The sequence below is a fragment of the Phyllopteryx taeniolatus genome, chromosome 3 (genome assembly GCF_024500385.1).
Source record: "Phyllopteryx taeniolatus isolate TA_2022b chromosome 3, UOR_Ptae_1.2, whole genome shotgun sequence".
NCBI lineage: Eukaryota > Metazoa > Chordata > Actinopteri > Syngnathiformes > Syngnathidae > Phyllopteryx > Phyllopteryx taeniolatus.
The window spans coordinates 3,427,632-3,449,409 of record NC_084504.1 but is presented as its reverse complement, the minus strand read 5'-3'; the positions used below and the strand labels follow the sequence as shown (position 1 = coordinate 3,449,409).

General features: G+C 41.9%; 1 protein-coding gene across 2 annotated transcripts in view; it reads right to left on the bottom strand.

Moving 5' to 3' along the window:
- Positions 1 to 9,071: 9,071 nt before the first annotated feature.
- Positions 9,072 to 21,778, bottom strand: part of htr7c (5-hydroxytryptamine (serotonin) receptor 7c) — a 63,897-nt gene continuing 51,190 nt past the window's right edge. Inside the window, exons 1-2 of one of the 2 annotated variants that reach the window (XR_009787585.1) lie at positions 14,038 to 14,171; positions 10,862 to 11,000 (exon numbers count right to left, since the gene is read on the bottom strand). Coding sequence is in view for 1 of the 2 variants with exons in the window: in XM_061766510.1 (XP_061622494.1) it covers positions 10,262 to 11,000 (739 nt within the window). In the remaining variant the exon portion in view is untranslated. Of the gene's footprint in view, positions 11,001 to 14,037; positions 14,172 to 21,778 lie in introns of those variants that run through there. The other variant, XM_061766510.1, reaches the window with a different exon arrangement.

Sequence of the window (21,778 nt, the reverse complement as noted above, 5' to 3'; positions counted from 1 at the left end):
AATCCACTCTCTGCTGCCAGGATGCGGAACGTAATGGAGTATTCTGCTACTGATAAGTCCCCCTGGGAATGGTCCAACAACCGGCTACCGGTCTCCTTGCCCTTGACTGGGTGATCAAAAACTCTCCTCAATTCAAATTCGAATGCCGGGAAGGAGGAACGTAATGCTGGGTTGGCGCTGCTGACCGCCATCGCCCACGATGCCGCCTGACCCATAAGTAGACTCATTATAAAAGCAACCTTCGTCTTATCCTGGGCATACGTGACCGGTTGTTGGTCAAATACTAGGGTACATTGATAAATAAATTGACCGCAGCCGCCAAGCTCCCCAGCATAACGAGGTGGATTTGGGAGAGGAGCTTCCCTGGCGGGTGGCACTGCGGCCACCGCGTTGGTGGCGGGTGCTTCTGTCAGAACCGGAAGTGATCCAAATGCACACACCGAGAGATGAACCCGAGAACTCAGCGTACTGCGATGGGCCGTTAACGAGCTCGTGTAACGATGTCTTGTGTCTTCCTACCAAGTGTCCCTGACTTGCCAACGCGGGGCGAAAAGAGTCTGAGTCTGTGGGATCCATTTTGGTCGGAATATTCTGTCATGGACGGCAATGCGGTAAGGGCAGATCCCAAAAAATAGACTGTAGGTAAGAAGTCTGAAAAATTTATATTCAACGACAGAGCATGTGATGGCGACGCATACTAAAGGGACTCACAACCAGAGATAATTAAAAAAACATATAACGCAGGGAGACACAACAAAAGGTCCGTGTGGTATAATCATAGAGAACCTAAATTAGGACAGAGGACAGATATCGGCGGCAAACGGGGCAAAAACGAGTGAATATTCCGATGCCCACACACTGTCACAGTGCCCCATAAAAAGGCTGATGATTACAATTCATGACAGGTGCGTCACCGATGTCAACGCCCACCTTCGCTCACCCAGACACTGCAACACAAAGAAAAACAATTGGAAACACAGGGCCATGACAACTACGGACTGTCGAGTTTAGTTACGTTTACCCCGTTATACTACGCCCGACTAGGTTCCTCATCTGCAACTGCAGTGGCAATTTATTTGACAATTTCTCGCCAAAAATCCACAGCAATCATGGTCAGTCACGTTTTCCCATCCCGTCTACCTTGCATTCTTTCCACAGCGGCCTCAAACAGGGCTGCCGTGGCTGCCAGGGACATAGTATAAACGTAGCATCGCTATTGGCTGTGTAAGTGGGATGTGCGTGTGGTCAACAAACAGAATACAGGAGACAAATGCATTTTTGTTTGTTGCCAAACATGACGCCACCTTTAAAACTGCAGCAGGATGGAATACATATATAAAATATGAGTGGTGTATTTGATTAAACTAACGCGGGCTGTTGGGCCTTGGGGGGGATATATGTTCTACAGAGTGCCATTTTGATTGCATTGTTGTTGTTGCTTGTTCTGGATGCTTGTTGTAAGAATCATGTTTACCCCCAAGCTTTGTGTACATAATTACCCCATCATACTGGGCAATTTTGAATACCCCAACAGATCTTCAAATCAAATGGCTGATTGAGACAGTGCATTAATTTTATTCTATTTTTGTAACGCTCCAAGAATGAGCTATACTCAATATAGGACTGCTCCAACTATGACAGTTCCATGAGCAGAAATTCTTTAAGGTAATCTGTTTCTACACAGCACTGTAGTTTCAGCGTGTATCACTGCATGTTCCGTCTTATTCATGTTCCTTCATTCGTATTCAGTCCTTTTTTCCAGGTTTGTCTGAGATTTTACAAGATGCGAATATGTCTTCACTGAAAACAATGTGCATCTTTTGTTGTGTAAGATCCTACTGATTCTTCTGTGATATACTTTGTAGTACAGTACTGCTTGGAGTTCCCTTCCCAACACTTATAATTCTTGAATGATCTCCTCAGAATATCTTTTATATTTTAAGACTAAGTGATCTGAGAGAATAGAAATATTGTTTATTTTCCCCAATTTACAATCACAAACAATAGATGCACCTGCCTGACAAGCAAGTCCAATGCAAACAAGCACAAAGTCTCTGCCAAAGACTATTAAAATTAAGGGTTGCAGCAGAGCTGTACCATATTTTTGTTTTGTTGAATTTTGTTTATTAATCATTTATCACTTATTAAAGTGATTTTTCAATGTAACTGAAAGAACTCAGTTTTGTTTTCCTTCACAATAAAAAACTTTTTTTAATCCGATCTAGCTTTGGTGCAACTTGATGATGCTACAGAATGGGAGAATTTTTTTTTTTTTAAAAGCTGTGGACTACAACAATGATTTAAAGATGTCTGTGTTTCTGGGTATCCGCACACTCCACACTACAGTGTTTATTCTTTTTTTGTTTAATTTACTGGCCGGGTACACTTTGTCCTACAGCTATGATGTCACATTATTTACAGATCCTATGCAGCAATCAACATTCTGCCTACAAACCTGGGATGGAATCATTAACTCCATCAGAGTGTAGTATAACTCTCTATGTTCACGCAAACTAAATTGTAACCCTTAGTGGCATCTAACAATATGTATCTTATGTATTGAAAAAATAAGCAACGTAATATTTTTTATAACATACAACATACTTTATTTCTTTATCAGTGCAAAACTTCGTATTCTACAATATTACACACACACACGAAACATTATTTTACAAGTTGAGGTTAACAATGCAGGCAACCAATGCAAAGGCTTTAAGACAAGAAAATTGTGGGCTGAGAACATGTGCTGCTGCAGCAGTCTGTGTGGGCTGGAAGTGACCAACAACAAAGAGAAAAGAAAAAAAAACAGAAGACTGTTACAACAATCCAACCTCAGACAAAGGTGTGCATCAACTTTTCTATGTCTTCTGGGAAGTGAAACAGTCAGGCTGACAATATAATCTGCATTAAATAATAGAAGGAGACAGACATCAAGAGACATTTCAAAGCAGAATAGAATCTGTTATAACAACATTTTGACCTGTCAAATTCAGAGAGAGAGTGACTCAAGATGGTCCAAGCGAATATGATCAGGATCTACACTAAGTTCATCAGTAGTCCCGGGTCCTTTTTTAACACTGTATTGACCACTAGGATTAATACACTGTGCTGTTTCAGGGGAAATGAATGCAGCCCTATGGGGGGCACAAGCCAGTGCAAACTGTAGGGCGGTCCCAAGCCCGGACAAATGCAGAGGCTTGCGTCAGGAAGGGCATCCGGCTTAAAACTTTGCTCAACAAATATAAGCCTTCATCTAAAGAATTCCATATCGGATCGGTCGTGTCCCGGGTTAACAACATCCGCCCCCGGCACCGTTAACCTGCAGGGCGCCAGTGTAAATTCACCTACTGTAGGTCGAAGATGAAGGAGAGGTGGAAAGTGGGTTCTTAGGCAGAAAGAGAAGAGGAAAGCACAGAGCCTAGAATTGAATGTGGGGACTTTGAATGTTGGGACTATTACAGGAAAATTTCGGGAGTTGGTTGAGATGATGATTAGGAGAAAGGTTGATATATTGTGTGTCAAGGAGACCAGGTGCAAAGGCAGTAAGGCTAAAAGTTTAGGGGCAGGGTTTAAATTATTTTACCATGGTGTAGATGGGAAGAGAAATGGAGTAGGGGTTATTTTAAAAGAAGAGTTAGCTAAGAATGTCTTGGAGGGGAAAAGAGTATCATATCGAGTGATGAGGCTGAAACTTGAAATTGAGGGTGTTATGTATAATGTGATTAGCGGTTATGCCCCAGAGGTAGGATGTGACCTAGCGGTGAAAGAGAAATTATGGAAGGAGCTAGATGAAGTAGTTCTGAGCCTCCCAGACAGAGAGAGAGTCGTGGTTGGTGCAAATTGTAATGGACATGTTGGTGAAGGAAGTAGAGGTGATGAAGAAGTGATGGGTAAGTACGGCATCCAGGAAAGGAACTTGGAGGGACAGATGGTGGTAGACTTTGCAAAAAGGATGGAAATGGCTGTAGTGAACACCTTTTTCCAGAAGAGACAGGAACATAGGGTGACCTACAAGAGCAGAGGTTGAAGCACCCAGGTGGATTACATCTTGTGCAGACAATGTAATCTGAAGGAGGTTACCGATTGTAAGGTAGTGGTAGGGGAGAGTGACTGGACCACTACAGCCAAGGTGATCAGAGAGACAGTCAGTAGAGTACTTGGTATATCCTCTGGCAGGAAAGGAGAGAAGGAGACTGGGTGGTGGAAGCTCAAAGTACAGGAAATCATACAAGGAAAGAGGTAAGCTCAGAAGAAGTGGGACACTGAGAGGACTGAGGAGAGAAGAGGAGAGAGGAATACATTGAGATGTGACGTAGGGCAAAGGTAGAGGTAGGAAAGGCCAAACAAGAGGCATATGATGACATGTATGCCAGGTTGGACACTAAAGAAGGAGAAAATGATCTCTACAGGGTGGCCAGACAGAGGGATAGAAATGGGAAGGATGTGCAGCAGGTTAGGGTGATTAAGGATAGAGATGGAAATGCGTTGACTGGTGCCAGTAGTGTGCTTGACAGATGGAAAGAATACTTTGATGAATTGATGAATGAGGAAAATGAGAGAGAAGGAAGAGTAGAAGAGGCAAGTGTGGTGGACCAGGAAGCGGCAATGATTAGTAAGGGGAAAGTTAGAAAGGCATTAAAGAGGATGAAAAATGGAAAGGCAGTTGGTCCTGATGACATTCCTGTGGAAGTATGGACGCATGTAGGAGAGGTGGCTGTGGAGTTTTTGATCAGTTTGTTCAACAGAATTCTAGCGGATGAGAAGATGCCTGAGGAATGGGGGGAAAGTGTGCTGGTGCCCATTTTTAAGAACAAGGGTGATGTGCAGAGCTGTGGGAACTATAGAGGAATAAAGTTGATGAGCCAGACAATGGAGTTATGGGAAAGAGTAGTGGAGGCTAGACTCAGGACAGAAGTGAGTATTTGCGAGCAACAGTCTTGTTCCATGCCTAGAAAGAGTACCACAGATGCATTATTTGCTTTGAGGATGTTGATTGAAAAGTAGTGGGTCACTGATGGTGTAGTGGTACACTCGCCTGACTTTGGTGCGAGCAGCGTGGGTTCAGTTCCCACTCAGTGAATGTGACTGGGAATGGTTGTCCGTGTCTATATGTGGCCTGCGACTGACTGGCGACCAGTTCAGGGTGTAGTCCGCCTTTCGCCCGAAGCTAGTTGGGATGGGCTCCAGCGTCCCGTGACCCTAACCAGGATAAGCGTTGTTGCGAATGGATGGATGGATTGAAAAGTACAGAGAAGGTCAGAAGGAGCTACATTTTGTCTTTGTGGGTCTAGAGAAAGCCTATGACAGAGTACCCAGAGAGGAACTGTCCAACTGGAAGTCTGGAATGCCAGAGAAGTATGTTAGAATAATACAAGACATGTACGAGGGCAGCAGAACTGTGGTGAGGTGTGCTGTAGGTGTGACAGAGGAATTTAAGGTGGAGGTGGGACTGCATCAGGAATCAGCCCTGAGCCCCTTCCTGTTTGCAGTGGTGATGGATAGGCTGAAAGATGAGGTTAGACTGGAATCCCCGTGGACCATAATGTTTGCAGTGAAAAGCAAGGAGCAGGTGGAGGAACAGTTAGAACGATGGAGGCATGCACTGGAAAGCAGAGGAATGAAGATTAGCCGAAGTAATACAGAATATATGTGCATGAATGAGAGGGATGGAGTGGGGAAGAGTGAGGTTGCAGGGAGAAGAGATAGCAACGGTGGAGGACTTTAAATACTTGGGGTCAACAGTCCAGAGCAATGGTGAGTGTGGTCAGGAAGTGAAGAAACGGGTCCAAGCAGGTTGGAACAGGTGGAGGAAGGTGCCAGGTGTGTTATGTGACAGAAGAGTCTCTGCTAGGATGAAGGGCAAAGTCTATAAGACAGTGGTGAGGCCAGCCATGTACGGATTAGAGACAGTGGCACTGAAGAGACAGCAGGAAGCAGAGCTGGAGGTGGCGGAAATGAAGATGTTGAGGTTCGCTGTCGGCGTGACCAGGTTGGATAAAATTAGAAATGAGCTCATCAGAGGGACAGCCAAGGTTAGATGTGTTGGAGACAAAGTTAGAGGAGAAATAGTGAGTATATTGGGAGGATGATGAGGATGAAGCTGCCAGGCAAGAGAGTGAGAGGAAGACCAAAGAGAAGGTTGATGGATGTAGTGAGGGAAGACATGAGGGCAGTTGGTGTTTGAGAGGAGGATGCAGGAGATAGGCTTAACATGGAAAAGGATGACACGCTGTGGCGACCCCTGACGGGACATGATGAAAGGAAAAGAAGAAGAAGCTGTTTCAGGGGAAAATATCCAGCCATTTAAAAATTCAAAAGGCTGTGCTGTGTAGACAGGATAAGAGAGGACTATGTGTTGTCATTGCTGTGGGACAGATTTATTTTTCCAAGGTTTGATTGATTGCCGTTAAAACCACGAGTACATTTTGTCAGTAACTGTTTTTGGTTTGCAGTTCACACCAACATCATTCAATCCACTCCTTTTCATTTATGGTTTTGCAAACATCACTTTTGATTGTCACTACTTTCAGATGAAGTGCAAGATGACTTACGTGTTAGCCTCTATGAGTTTTGGTTCTTGTTGAGTTTATCTATTCAACAGCAAAAAAATGTTTGTCTTCCTTATTTCATGCCTAAACTTGATCTGCTTTTAAGATCATTCAATGTTTTAATGAGAGACAAGTTGACAAATGGGCGGTACGGTACACGATTGGTTAGAGCGTCTGCCTCACTGTTCGGAGGACCCGGGTCCAATCCCCGGCCTCGCCTGTGTGGAGTTTGCATGTTCTCCCCGTGCCTGCGCGGGTTTTCTCCGGGCACTCCGGTTTCCTCCCACATCCCAAAAACATGCATTAATTGGAGACTCTAAATTGCCCGTAGGTGTGACTGTGAGTACAAATGGTTGTTTGTTTCTATGTGCCCTGCGATTGGCTAGCAACCAGTTCAGGGTGTACCCCGCCTCCTGCCCGATGATAGCTGGGATAGGCTCCTAGTGAGGAGAAGCGGCTCAGAAAATGGATGGATGGAAGTTGACAAATGCACTCCAAATTCAGCTCATATGCCCTTTCACTCTGAAATCTCTGCATGTTTTCATGATAAATTTGGAATAGTGAACCCAAGAATGTATAAAAGTTTACCAAATATTATCATTATTGTTCCGACACAAAATCATTCGATCAAATTACCCTTACTGCATACTTTCTTATCACAACAGTCTAAATCTAAATGCTTCTTATCTTGCCCTGTGTCTCAGTGCAAGATAGTCAACTAATAGAGCTCTCTTTCCCCAAAAAAATAATCAAAGCTTCCTCACTTAATTACAGGAGCATATTAAAAGTAGCAAAAAGTGAGTATGAGCATTCTCTTGTCAGCATGTCAGCACTGTCAGTAATGCCTCTGGGCAGCATCCAGTGGGTGCAAGACTCATCTGCTACTTTTCTGCTCCTCTATGCTGAATATACATCATCACATCCACTTTTTCCCACAATGACACACACTGCACTGAGAGCTGGCTCAGGATACAAACCACATTCACCGCAAGTCAAATGCAGTGTCGCTCATTCGCCCAAGTGTAATGCCTGTTGACATGGATGCTTGGAGATTAGACATTGTCACGGGACTGCACAAGGTGCATTGAGGCAGCCTGCTATTTCATGTACCCAAGCAAAATGTCAACATGTTGGCAGAAGACAAGTCCCTAATTTACACTTCAGGGACTTTCAAATATTTCCATGTCAGTCTGCCCCAAATAGTCAAGCATCAAACTAGACACTAGTCTTTTAAGTACTGCCCATAAAAACTCTGATAGGGATTTTAAAAATGTGTTCCCTGGAATTGGACAGATTCTCACTGTGAAGCAGAAAATTATAACTTGATAAATTCTTATTTCCTCATTTAAAACAGTCACAAAAATTGGCAACCCAAAACAACACTTTTAGAACATTTATCATTATATGTATCATATGTATCACATTTATGCATTTATTACATGCCCAAGACCACTCTGACAGTAGAGCAGTGGTTCCTAAACAGGGTGCGAAATAATTACATTTCAAATAAATTGTCAGAAAATTATTTATTACTTACAAATATAACTTTGTCATCTATCTATGCCAGCGACATAACAGGCAGAAAAAATGGATGCTCTTCCGTTAGATGGCAGAATGTACAATAAACCTGTTGCGAGTATATCAGCTTTGCATTCGATTAAACAGGCCAACATTTCACATTATGTCAATTTGGGAGTAAATTGAGACGACATCATCATCATGTCAGTAGTCATACTTTTTGTGACATTTTTGTCTGGTGGGTTGCTGTGAATTTTTTACTAATGAACAGTAAACTGGATGCTTTGGCTCAATAAAGTTTGGGAAGCACTGCAGTAGAAAGTCATTGTGCAAAAAAAAAACCCTCTCACCCTCTTGCACGTATTTGCTAGTTAACTGACAGGGAATGGTCATATTCCAGCAACTAAGGTTTCTGACACTGCAGTTATGTCCAAACAAAGCTGAGCTACATTGCTTTTTGTTTGTATGTTTCATAATCCTCACACTAAACATGCAAGTCAGCAGGATTACACCTGAGTGATGCGCTGAAGAAAATATTTGAAGTTTAGTGTGACATTTTCCCCACTTGCTGGAGGTTTTAAAAAGCACTTCAGCACAAATCAAACCGCAATACATATCAAACCACTTCCTCTTACTGCATGCACTACAAAATAGTTTTATCAAAAAACTAGCAGACAGCTGTCACCCATAAAATATAAAATATAAATATTTAGTTGCAGGCAAACCAAATAATAAGGGCAGTTGTTTTGGGTGAATATTGTCAAACACGTCAAACAAGCCTTTAGGTGTGCCTTTGTCTGTACGAATCCATCAATCTCATCTAGAAGAGTGATTAAGTTTGTATGAAGGTAATCTTGATCAAGATAACGACAAGCTCCTGTGGGAATAACAACAGAGGATAGATATCCCCTCTGTGGAGTGTGTCTGGAGTTTGACTGTGCGTGTGTGTGTGGGGGGGGGGGTGAGATGCACTCATCAAAATAAGAGAATTGGTCGGGAGCACAGTGACATTATGACCAGGGATTTCTTTATTTACAGAGTTAACAGATGCTATGCCACATTAGCTGATGTCAAAGCATTGAACGAGGGCAATTACAGAGCAGTTGGAGATCCACTTGACATGACTGAAAAACAGCTGTTGATTACAAAAAGAAGAATATTGAGTCACATCAGCCTGGAGGTAATGTACAGAAAAGTACCTCAAAAGTCAAGGTAGAATCAGCACAGACTGGTTGACTGATGGTATGTGACACAAGTTTGTATAAGTCACCAAAGACTTGAAATGGGAGTGTTGTCCGGTGACTGTTCATCTCACACAAAAGCCAGAGACACTTGACTACCAGTGGAGCAGTCTCTGGATCATATTATCTCTTACAGCGAAAAGTTTACTTTCTGTTTTATCAAGGTCAACAAGACAACTGTGGTGTGAAAAATAACAGCAGTGAACAAACTCAAGACAGACAGAATTCAAGTGTGTGACAGTGTGAAACATGGAACACTTATGGTGACATTTGGGCATTTAAAATCTAAAAGTAGCATGTGGGACAAATCTTTCAGGCACGCACCCAACAGACCAAAGACATTTTCACAGGTAAAATCTATTTCATCCTTCATCACCACAGTTTCAACAAATGTGAAACATTTATCATGTTCTTTCATTAATTCAGTGATACAACCACTTTGAAACTATGACTTGATGCAGGTGATACTTAAGTGCACAGTAAAATATACAGGATTTGTTCAACAGAAGAACTTACTATGCCTTGTGCTCGACCAAGGTTCCTTGTTGAACATGATTTTTGTATTATACAGAAATTGATTAGCCTCAATTATCTTTGAAATCCACAAGATGATTGATTGTGTAACCCAACTTGTGCCCCACAACAACAAATGCACAAAAGCAGTGTGGACTTGAATATTTCACAAAATCCAGTCTATGATTTTCTTTCCAAAAATAGCATAACTGAGTCTCACTCGCTCTTACAAACACACACGCACACACAGACAGAAATGATAACGCTGTCGATCTGCCTTTGCAGTGGGACCAGAGAGCTACCAACAGTGACTCACATTCTGTCAGAATGTGTTTAATCTACAGGCCTGCTGCATACACGCCACAATCCACGAGGTATGAGAGTACCAGCGCAGGGCCAACACGTCTCAGTCTGTGAGTCAATGTCAGCTGTAAAACGTCTTTAAACCTTGAGGGCTTCGTGCACGCCCACCGCCGACAGACGGCGGTTGATGTTCCGATACCTGCAGCGAAGAAGGTCACGATATGTGGAGCGCAGGTCTCGATTGAAGAAGGCATAGATGAAGGGGTTCATTAGGGAGTTGGCGTAACCTAACCAGAGCAGCGTGCGCTCCAGCCAGATGGGCACACAGCTGCACACTACCCCACAGATAAAGGGCCTTGCAGTGGACAGGATAAAGAATGGCAGCCAGCACACAGTGAAGACCCCCACAATAACCCCCAGTGTTGTGGCCGCTTTCTGCTCTCGTTTGAAAATGGAGATGTTTCTCCGTTCACGGTTCAGCAGTCGGGACAGGGCAGCGCACTCCTCTGCCACACCAGGGGGCTTTAGGCCCTGCATTCGTAGCGCCTCTTTAGCCACTGTTTCGAGGCGCTCGCGGCGGGAAAGGTCAGTGAAGCGGTGTTTGGCACCACTCTTGCGGGCTGCCCGGAATATTTTGTAATACATAAACAGCATTACCAGCATAGGGATGTAGAAGGCTACAGCTGTGGAATAGATGGTGTAGCCAAAGTCTTGGCTGATGAGGCACACGCCGGCTGTGTGGACGTTTTTGGCCCAGCCGCAGAAGGGGGGCAAAGTGATGGATGCTGACACCAACCACACACCCAAGATCATCTTTGCCATCAGCTGACCATTCTGTCGGGCAGGGTAGGTTAGGGGCCGTGTGATCCCAAGATACCTGTGAGAGGGACACAAAAACAGCATTCCAAATTGACTCTGCTCAGAAAAAAAGGACCTTATGAAGAACAATGACTTGTCCCTGGGGTGGTGCCCTTAAATGTTTTGTACACCATGTTTTGAACTCCACATTCGAGGCTAGTACTTCAATTGTTAATACTGAGTAGGGATTACAAACTTAGTACAGTGGATTTCAAACACCCCAGAAGCATTTTTATTTTGAACATAATACATTACACAAAAAGAAGTTACGAAATTTACAATATAAATATCCCATATTAAAACACCGTGTACTGCCAATCAGAAAAGGATAAGTTCAACTTATTTAAATCCTACCCCTTTCATCATTACCTAAAATAAATTATCCATCATGAAGTGCAATCTGAAATACAAAAATACAATACCACAATATATGCAATACATTCTCTGCTTTAATTCCTCACCCATACTGTTCCACAGTTACACGCCTGAAGATGACAAAAAAAAACTTTTTCCTGGATGTGATTATGTTTTAATGTTTTACATTTGTGTTGAGCCCTCAAATGGTAATTCCCTTCCCAATTCTGAACCAGATTTTACATATTTTCTGGTAATTATTAGTTTTTGGAAAGTTCGAAAAACATTTTTGGAGTTTTATCGAAACCATCATCAAGAGACATCAGCATATTGCTTGACCTGTCAGCACATCACAGTAGACTTAGGTTGTGTATACTACTGTTATCTTCATCCATCCATCCATCCATCCATTGTCCGTACCGCTTTATCCTCACAACAGTCGCGGGCATGCTGGAGCCTATCCCAGCTATCTTTGGGGCGAGAGGCGGGGTACACCCCGAACTGGTCCCCAGCCAATCGTAGGGCACATAGAAACAATCAACCAGTTGCGCACACATTCACATTCACACCCAAACGACATTCTGCATGTGTTACAACAGCGTGGCTTCGTAGTAAAAGAGTACGGGTACTAGACTGGCCTGCCTGCAGTCCAGACCCGTCTCCCATTGAAAATGTATGGCTCATTATGAAGCGTAAAATACGACAACAGAGACCCCGGACTGTTGAACAGCTGAAGCTGTACATCGAGCAAGAATGGCAAAGAATTCCACCTACAAAGCTTCAACAATTAGTGTCCTCAGTTCACAAAAGGTGATGTAACACGGTGATAAACATGACCCTGTCCCAGCTTTTTTGGAACATGTTGCAGCCATAAAATTAAATACAGTTTATCAGTTTGAACATTAAATATCTTGTCTTTGTAGTGTATTCAATTAAATATAGGTCGAACATGATTTGCAAATCATTGTATTCTGTTTTTATTTATGTTTAACACAACGTCCCAACTTCAATGGAATTGGGGTTGTAACTTACGACATTAATGTCTTCATTATGTGGGTCAAAGCAATCTCTCACCTTTAATTTTTTTAAGAAAAATGCTGAAAGTGCAGCGTCAAACATGTACTTTCAAGACATCATGCAATCTAGAATTGCTATAAGGACTATTAGCAGTAGTTCTATGACTGAATGAATGCGCATTGCTTTTAAAGAGGGAGCTATCAATCAAGTAAGCAGCTCTGCGGTTAAAAAAAAAAGCAGTGTGTATACTAAACAGTCAGTACTTTCTAAAAATTCCTGCAGCTCCTTCAATGTTGCTTTCTGCCTATTGGTGGACTGCGTGACCAGATTATTTCTTGTCTTTTCAGCAAGTTACAAGGGATGGCGAGTTCTTGATAATGTCAAAGTGTTGCCATATTTTCAAAATGTGATGAAGACCATTTTCCATGGTATATTTAATGCCTTGGAAATCATTTTGTAACCTTCTCCTGACTGATACCTTTGAACAACGAGATTCGTCTGATACTGTGGAAGTTCTCTTTGGACCATGCCTTGTCCTCTAAGATGTGACAAAAAATGGCAGGAAAAGCCTACCACAACTTTATTTGTGGTTAATAAGAGGCACATTCATTGGCGGCAGGTGTGTGCTGACTCTCAGTTGAATGTGTGTGTTTGAATGTGATTGGTTAATTCCAAACACAGCCATATCCCCAAGGACATGTAAACTTGTGCAACCGCATTATTCCAGTTGCTTATTTGTTCTCTAAAGGATTTCAGGAAGGGGGGGGCTTTAATTGAATTGGACAGGTTATAGGTCATATTATATACAGTTTTAAAGTTATTTATCTCAGTCTCCTTTTTTTATATCATAAAAATTGCATAAGGAAGCTGAAAGCACCCAATTAAGTCCCCCCCACCCCATGCTACAAAGTTTCCTGATCAGTTTCTCTCTTCTGGATCAAACCTTTTCCTGCAACGTGACCAAATCATCATCATTATCATTATTAAAAGCGCATGCAAATCTCAATTTTTGGCACAGCCTATACAGGGCTTTTGATTCAATAATTTATTTATTTATTTTTATTTTTTTACTTTGATTTGATCAAATGACAAACAAATAAACAGTACACTGAATACAAACATTATCACATGGAAAAACACAAACCTACATGTTTTGTATTTGTTTTCAGACACAATCTTTTGTTAATTGCTATTTAAATGCATTTGTGGAAAAAGTTTGATCAGGTCTAAGGATTAAATTAAATTGTCAAGAAAAAATACTGATCGTTATAAAGATTTCCTGAAAATATAATTCTAACATTTTGAGCAAGTGTGTATTCACTCGCAGCTTCAAATTATATTATTAACCTGTCTCCTAGACATCTTGATTGAAATTAGTTCACCTAATCTCACATAACAAACACTGTATTCATCTAATGCCTGTACAGTGGGTACAGAAAGTTTTCAGACCCCATTAAATTTTTCACTCTTTGTTATATTGCAGCCATTTGTTTAAACCCATCCATCCATTCTCTGAGCCGCATATCCTCACTAGGGTCACGGGAGTGCTGGAGCCTATCCCAGCCATCATCGGGCAGGAGGCGGGGTACTCCCTGAACAGGTTGCCAGTCAATCGCAGGGCACATAGAAACAAACAACCATTCGCACTCACATTCACACCAATTCAGAGTCTTCAATTAACCTACCATCCATGTTTTTGGGGATGCGGGGGGAAACCGGAGTGCCCCGAGAAAACCCATGCAGGCACGGGGAGAACATGCAAACTCCACACAAGCGAGGTCAGGAATCGAATCAGAACTATGAGGTAGACGCTCTAACCAGTCGCCCACCAGCAATCAATCTAAAAGGCAACACCTGAGCAACTAGAAACGCCCATCAGTCACATGTTCCAATTCATTTGCACACTTGAAATGTGGGTGGCTTCAAACAAAAGGTGCTCTGTCCTGAGTTGTTTAACATCTAGATGTAAATAGCATGAAATAAAAGCTGGAATTCTGAACTTTTGTGTCATATTCACCTTTTGAATGTCTTCACTATTCAACAAAAACAAAGGTATTCACGTCGCCCTTACAATACTTTTGGAGGGGACTGTACTTTATAATGTGAAAAATATTTCATTTTATTTTTATCTACTTTTTATTTTAAATGACGTTTAGACTAATCTAATTTTTATTAGCAATCTACTCGGAAGTTTCTTTTTTTTGTGGTTGTGCCACCCATCTCTGCCATCAACAATGATGAGGAGGATGAAGATATTCAGTTGGAGGTGCCATTGAGGGGTCTCTTTCCGAGTTAGCCTTTTATTAACAATAACCACAAGTAACCATACAAGACGGTGAGTTAATTTCAATGAGTGTGGCTGTCTGAACCAATTAGTAACAGAATTTGTTCATAGATTTATGGAGGCACAAAGCATGAGTCAATTAGTTGGTTTTGTATCAAACACTGAATGCAAGAGCTTGAGGTGAGGACTTCTGGTCACTCGTGAGTGGAGATAAATGTCCACTGATTGTGTCGTTTATGTTATTTCATTTTTACATTTGAGCATGTTTCTGAATACACTTGAACATTTAACCATTCACAATTTGCAACTTTTTGAAAATGTTAGGTGGCGGTTCCCCTTGTAAAGCAAGAAATGCACTCTGCTTCTGATGGGCATCCAACAATGACGTCATTTCCAAAATGGCTGACGGGAAGCGGAAAGGTTTAAACCAAACTCTTTTGACTAAACCTTCAAAAACGTAAACTACAAACCGGGAATATTTCTGGGGGGAATCAATCATTAGTAGGTTAAGTTAAATTAGGCTCATTACTTTTTGACTGCCCTTCATAAATGATTTGGGTAGCTGTGGGTCAGTAGGTAGACCAGGGCGTTCAGTGACCGAAGGGTAACTGGTTCAAATTCCTAAAATATCAAATGTTGATCTTCTGTCCGCATACTCATCATTTGATCCATCCATCCATCCATCCATTTTCAACACCGTCTATCCTGGTTAGGGTCACGGGGCGCTGGAGCCTATCCCAGCTGACTCCGGGCGAAAGGCGGACGAGAAAGAGAAAACCATTCTTCATCCAGAGCCAAGCTTCCTCCCCCCCAGAGTGACACACATTGGCAGTCTGGACCAAAAGAAGTTTTTTTTTTTTTAGATGTATCACAAAGATTTGGGACATATTCATGCAGAAGCCACAGGGATTCTCCTGTCACAGACCAAAAGTGTAGCTAAACTAATGGAGAATTTCAGTACTTCCACTGGACTACCAGCGAGGGCACAGTGAAGTAAATTATTTTCTGCGGCATAACACTGTAATCGGGCATAGCGTGTTACAGCCTCCTTTCTCTCGGGGTATCTCTCAAACCTTTTATGTCTGAGAGGGAATACTCAGTGAAATATTTACAGAGCTGCGGTTGGTTTGGGTGGCAGTGTGGTAAATTTAGAACAGCAAAAAGAGGATAAGGGCAGGGAGAAAGTCCATTTACTTACACAGAAACCTTCGACTCATATTTTCACTTCAGACTTCTAATGGCAGCGGGGGAGAGTTAAAATGTGCTTTTGAAAATGAGAAGTGGCCAACATTTTCTCATGCTTGGTTTTATTTAACAATGTTTTGTGATAGATGTCATTGACACTACTTATTTTAGATTGAAGATCCTTACTGAGCCGGCACGGTGATGACTGGTTAGCACATCTGCCTCACAGTTCTGAGGACCGGGGTTCAAATCCCGGCCCCGCCTGTGTGGAGTTTGCATGTTTAGGCCGTGCCTGGGTGGGTTTTCTCCGGGCACTCCGCTTTCTTTCCACATCCCAATACCACGCGTGGTAGGTTGATTGAAGACTCTAAATTGGCCATAGGTGTGAATATGAGTGTGAATGGTTTTTTGTTTCTATGTGCCTTGCGATTGGCTGGTGACCAGTTCGAGGTGTACCCCACCTCCCGCCCGAAGATAGCTGGGATAAGCTCCAGCACGCCTGCGACCATAGTGAGGATAAGCGGTAAAGATAATGGATGGATGAATGGATCCTTACTGATATTTGTTCCACAGTCATAAAGTTGTATTACCCAGACTATGTCCGAGTATAAGATTACCCTTTAGTGTTGTATATTAGTTAGTTTCATACTCTTTTTACACTGTGTATTTGCTATAAACTGTCCTTGACAGCAGACACTGCATGATGACAACATATTGCATATTGCTCTTCTGTTCAATCTCAAAATGAGTAACGTTATTGTATTTTGCTTCAGTGATTCCTCTTCTTAGCTGAAAGGAGTAAGTATGTATTTGAGAGTCTTTGTAGTAAAGCTCACTACCTGTCCTGTAAACCCTCCTATCAGCATTTTACTGGCTCCCATAGGAATAGAGACATCACTGTCAGCCTGGTCTCCATGGTGTACAAAGCAAACATTGTGCTGGAACCGCAACATTTTCAGATTAGAGTGAAATAGAAAAGAATGAATAGGGCAAACTAGAAAGCTATAAATAAATCCAAAATGATTTATATAAAGATATAAAGGTCATGATGATATACTGTAGGTACACACTCATCCAGTGTTGGGCAGTTGTGGCAATACAAGTAGCAGCATACTAGTTTAAAGGTGAAAGAGCAAAGCTTTAAAAAATAAATAAATATCTTGATACCTCCAGAACCCCTTTGGCAATTTGGCAGTTAAGGTTTATAACTGCCATTTGGAGGTGATTTTATAGCAGTTATACAGCAGTTCATTTGATAAATGTGACTTGGAATGTGTCGTCTGAGTTGTGAATCTAGCCCAGGGGTGGGCAAGCTACTGGCCGACATGGTAATGGGAAAAGCAGCACGTGCATGACGCAAGTAAGGACTTCTTTGCATGTACTACAACTACGGTAGTGATTATGCACTGAGCATTAGAAATGTATTCAAATGATTTGCAGTTACAGTTTAAACCAAATCGGACTACTCATGTCTCAATGGCTTTTTAAGTCCTGACAGCCTGCTGGAGCATATATATATATAAATATATATATATATATATATATATACAGTGGGTACAGAAAGTATTCACACCCCCTTAATTTTTTCACTCTTTGTTATATTGGAGCCATTTGCTAAAATCATTTAGGTTGATTTTTTTTTCCTCATTAATGTACACACAGCAACCCATATTGACAGAAAAAAAACGGAATTGTTTGATTAGGAAAGCCACACAGCTGTCCATATAAGACCTTACAGCTCACATTGCATGTCAGAGCAAACACCCATCATTATAACATATGTTTGAATCTACTAGCGACCTGCAACGTGCATTGATTTTCTAAGATCAAGTGATTTTCTAAGATCAAGTGATTTTCTAAGATCAAGTGACCACCCCCCCCCTGTGTTTTGCTTTATATTCTGAATCAGAAATGAGAACATGATTACATGTTCATGTGCAAAATCACTTTTGCTATTCTACCTTCATAGTCCTTTTTGAGTGTCACCTCATTCACATATGTCGCCGCTTTGGCATTGAAAAGCTTTGTCACAGAACATCTGTAGTCTGGTGTTCGAGAGAGCAGGCCAGTGTCAGATGGTGGCAGCTTCTGGGATGGGGTTTAGGAATTGAGAGCAATTATGTGTGGTGGGGCAAAGCAAGGAGGGATTTTTATGATTTTTATAAACTTTTCACAAACAGTCAGTACATAGCCATACATGCACACATTTAGGTATAGACATAGTTCTCTAATAATTTGTTAGCCTGATGTAGTGACGACGCCCAATGTCCCAGTTGACATTCGTTCTCAAGAACTGAAACTGTTGCATTCCTGCCTCCTGAACCTCAACCAGCCAGTTTGCTTCAACAAAAGACAGGAAACCTGGTTTGTATCATTTGGAGCTATAAAGGTCTCCTCAATGACTGGCACAGCATGGGTGAGGGAGGGGAAGGAAGTGATTGATGACTGCTGGACAAGTGCTGGAACACGCTCACCCGCCAGTGGTGGTTAGAGAGACTGCCTGTGGACATTGTTTGTAACAAAGAAACCTCTGGGAATATTCTAAATGTATGCCTTGAGGTCTGTGTCATTGTGTCAGTCTTACAGGTCCAGCTGTGAGACTGTTCCTCTTGATTTGAAGCCAAAGTATGAAATGATGTATTGAACAATTAGTTGATTTGCCAAGACTAAAGTTTAGACAATCATTGTATATTCATTTTTAATCCAACAACACACAATGTCCTATTTTTCTTTACATATGCCTATTTTCTTTCTATTACCATAATTATTTTCTTTTTGTGGTAGAGTGCTTCTATATGTTACCCAGTAGTTTCCCCTTTTAAATATAACTCAATTTTCTGTCAAATTCCATTTCCTGTTGTGTTTTTGTGTGTGTTTGAGTTTAATAGTAAAACCGCTGAAATCAAGAACTCGTATTTCATTCCCGTAGCAACCTTCAGATTATGAGACAGAGGTTTTTCGTCACTTTTCCTAAATTCTACGAGACAAAGAGCTTGATTCTAATGTTAAAACGTAAATCGAACTAAACCGGAAGTGACGCAGGCGTTCACTTCTGGCGTGTTCTTTGTCCAAAATTAATTACGTTTTAACCAAAACCAATATACGCTACATTGATGTCCCAGTTTACATGTAGTGCCTCAAATTAATGTCGTTAACCTCTGGTCAAACTTCACCTTCCTCTTTGTGTTTCTTTTTCCAAAGGAAGATGCTGTAAATATACTATGGACGTTAATATTAAGATTTTTGTCCAAATAGGCTCCGCCTTGGCTGTTGTGGCTATAATGATACACAAAGGCATAGAAAAATTGTTGAATGCGTTAGAGACTCCATCAATTCCACAAGATCCTCACTCATTTGTTCTATAAGGGTCATTCTTCACTAAAAAAAAGTTTGATTTAACAGACGACTGTACTTAAAGGAGCCATTTTCTTAAAAAAAATATTCATATATAATGGTCATGGACATGGTAGGGACTATTTTCTGTCTGTTTTTGTGTTTCGTTCATTTCCATCTAACATGCTGCTCCGCCACATCGAGAGGAGGCAGATGAGGTGGCTGGGGCATCTGATTTGGATGCCTCCCAGACGCCTCCCTGGTGAGGTGTTCCGGGCACGTCCGGGGACGACCCAGGACACGCTGGAGAGACGATGCCTCTCGGCTGGCTTGGGAACGCCTCGGGATCCCCTCGAAAGAGCTGGATGAAGTGGCTGGGGAGAGGGATGTCTGGGCATCCCTGCTAAAGCTACTGCCCCCGCGACCCAACCTCGGATAAGCGGTAGAAAATGGATGGATGGATATTTGCTTGGTGTCCGTTTAAAAACTGAGTTTTTCTCAAAGTTCCACCACACTTTAAACAAGTCTCGTTTCCTTCCACGTCGGTGATAGTGGAGTGGTACAAAGAGCTGACTTTGGGGCAGCCAGTGTGGAAATGATTACCACTCTGTGACTGTATAATTAAATGTCCTGCCACAGAAACTGGGACATGTGAAAGACTAATCCGATTTCCAATTGATCCAAGTGTAACTTGCAAAAGTAATTTGATTCCCAATTGAATAGTCTGGTTGTGTTAATCCACGTCTAATCGTTGATCAAGGTCACAATAAAGTGTTGGCAGGTGCAGTATTCTGAAATCTGTTTTCAATGGATTTAATGCGATAGTTTGGTTTTCTGAAGTGCATAGGAAATATTGTGTTGAGTGTATGTATTTGTCATTACACCTTGTGGTCACCAAGACAAATCACATGTTGAAACATACTGCTCTATTTGTCATGATGTTAATATACAGCAAAAACAGATGCCCAAAATCAGCTAAGAAAGGCTCAAGCTCACCTGTGACACTAATGAGAGGCCACACCTTTTAGGAAATTGATGGATAAAGAAAAGGGCAATGATAATTCCCATCACACACGTTATTTAACTTTTTGTTGTCCGTTTTGTGTCGCTCTTCAGAATTCCTGTCCCAGTGGACTCTGACAACATCCTCAGACCTTGATACTTCACTGAGGTCTTGATCCTTTTATTTTAATAATGGCAGCCTGAGAGAGCATCTCTGAACTCTTCTAAACATCATGATATTTTAAATGCAGTCACACAAACCGCATGATCAGTGATCCATGGATCATTGGTCTAGCTAGCATTCATCTGAACTGCTGTATCTACAGTATGAACAACTGCTTTGCGTTAGTTTGTATTTATCCTATTACGAGAGGATTTAGATATGAAATACTACAACACAGCTGGTGATCTTCTAATCTTCGGGTTTAATACCACTTATTTTGTATGCACTACTTCATCCGTGTATGATTTATGGAACACTGTAGCTCACATAAACTGTGTGATTTGGCCATTCAGGTCTTGAGCACTGTCTTTTAAAACTGGGTCAGCGTATTTTAGTGCATTTGAAAAAAAGCAAGAGGGCATGTTTCCTGCATCACTCAGGTCTACAAGAGTAAAGAACGCAATCTCACGCTTCAAATTTACTTTCACTTTTAGGACTTATGTATTCAACCATAGTCTTAATTTCTTACTGGACATTAAAGGTCCCGTATTTTGGCTATTTAGAACTCCCATAGAGTGACTCTCTAACATGGACTTAGTATAAAAGTGTCAATTTCATTTAAAAAAAACACTGGTTTTGTCATATGGCCCCTCTAACAACAACTTCTGTTTGACCCAGTTTTGTACCTACTTTGTCCATATCTCCATATATCCAACTTCTTCACATAAATACTGAAGTAAATGTAAAATGTATGGTGCATTTTAACTACGCTGACAAATACTATTTATCCAAAATGTTATTTGAGTAAATGTAATGGAGTAAATGTAGAGCGTTACGACCCACCTCTGCTCAAGAGTATCCATCCATCCATTATCTGAGCCGCTTCTCCTCACTAGGGTGGCGGGCGTGCTAGAGCCTATCCCAGCTGTCATCGGGCAGGAGGCGGGGTACACCCTGAACTGGTTGCCAGCCAATCGCAGGGCACATACAAACAAACAACCATTCGCACTCACATTCACACCTACGGGCAATTTAGAGTCTCCAATCCATGCATGTTTTTGGGATGTGGGAGGAAACCAGAGTGCCCGGAGAAAACCCACGCAGGCACGGGGAGAACATGCAAACTCCACACAGGCGGGGCCAGGGATTGAACCCGGGTCCTCAGAACTGTGAGGCTGACGCTCTAACCAGTCGTCCACCGTGCCGCCTGATCAAGAGTAACCTATGCTAAATGTGGCTTAAAGGTGGCATCGAGGCACCTTTCCTAAGATTTTTGTAGAAGACGCTCTCGTACAGTGCAAACACTTTTCTACTCGCTCTGCTTGCTTCGCCTCTGTTTCTTGCTGATAAGCTTGTTATTCTTCTTCCAAAGAAATTAGAAGCAGCGACTCCTGGATATGTTTAAACCTGTGGGACTGTCCTTTTTTGTAGATACAGTCTGTTGTTGCCATATTCCAAT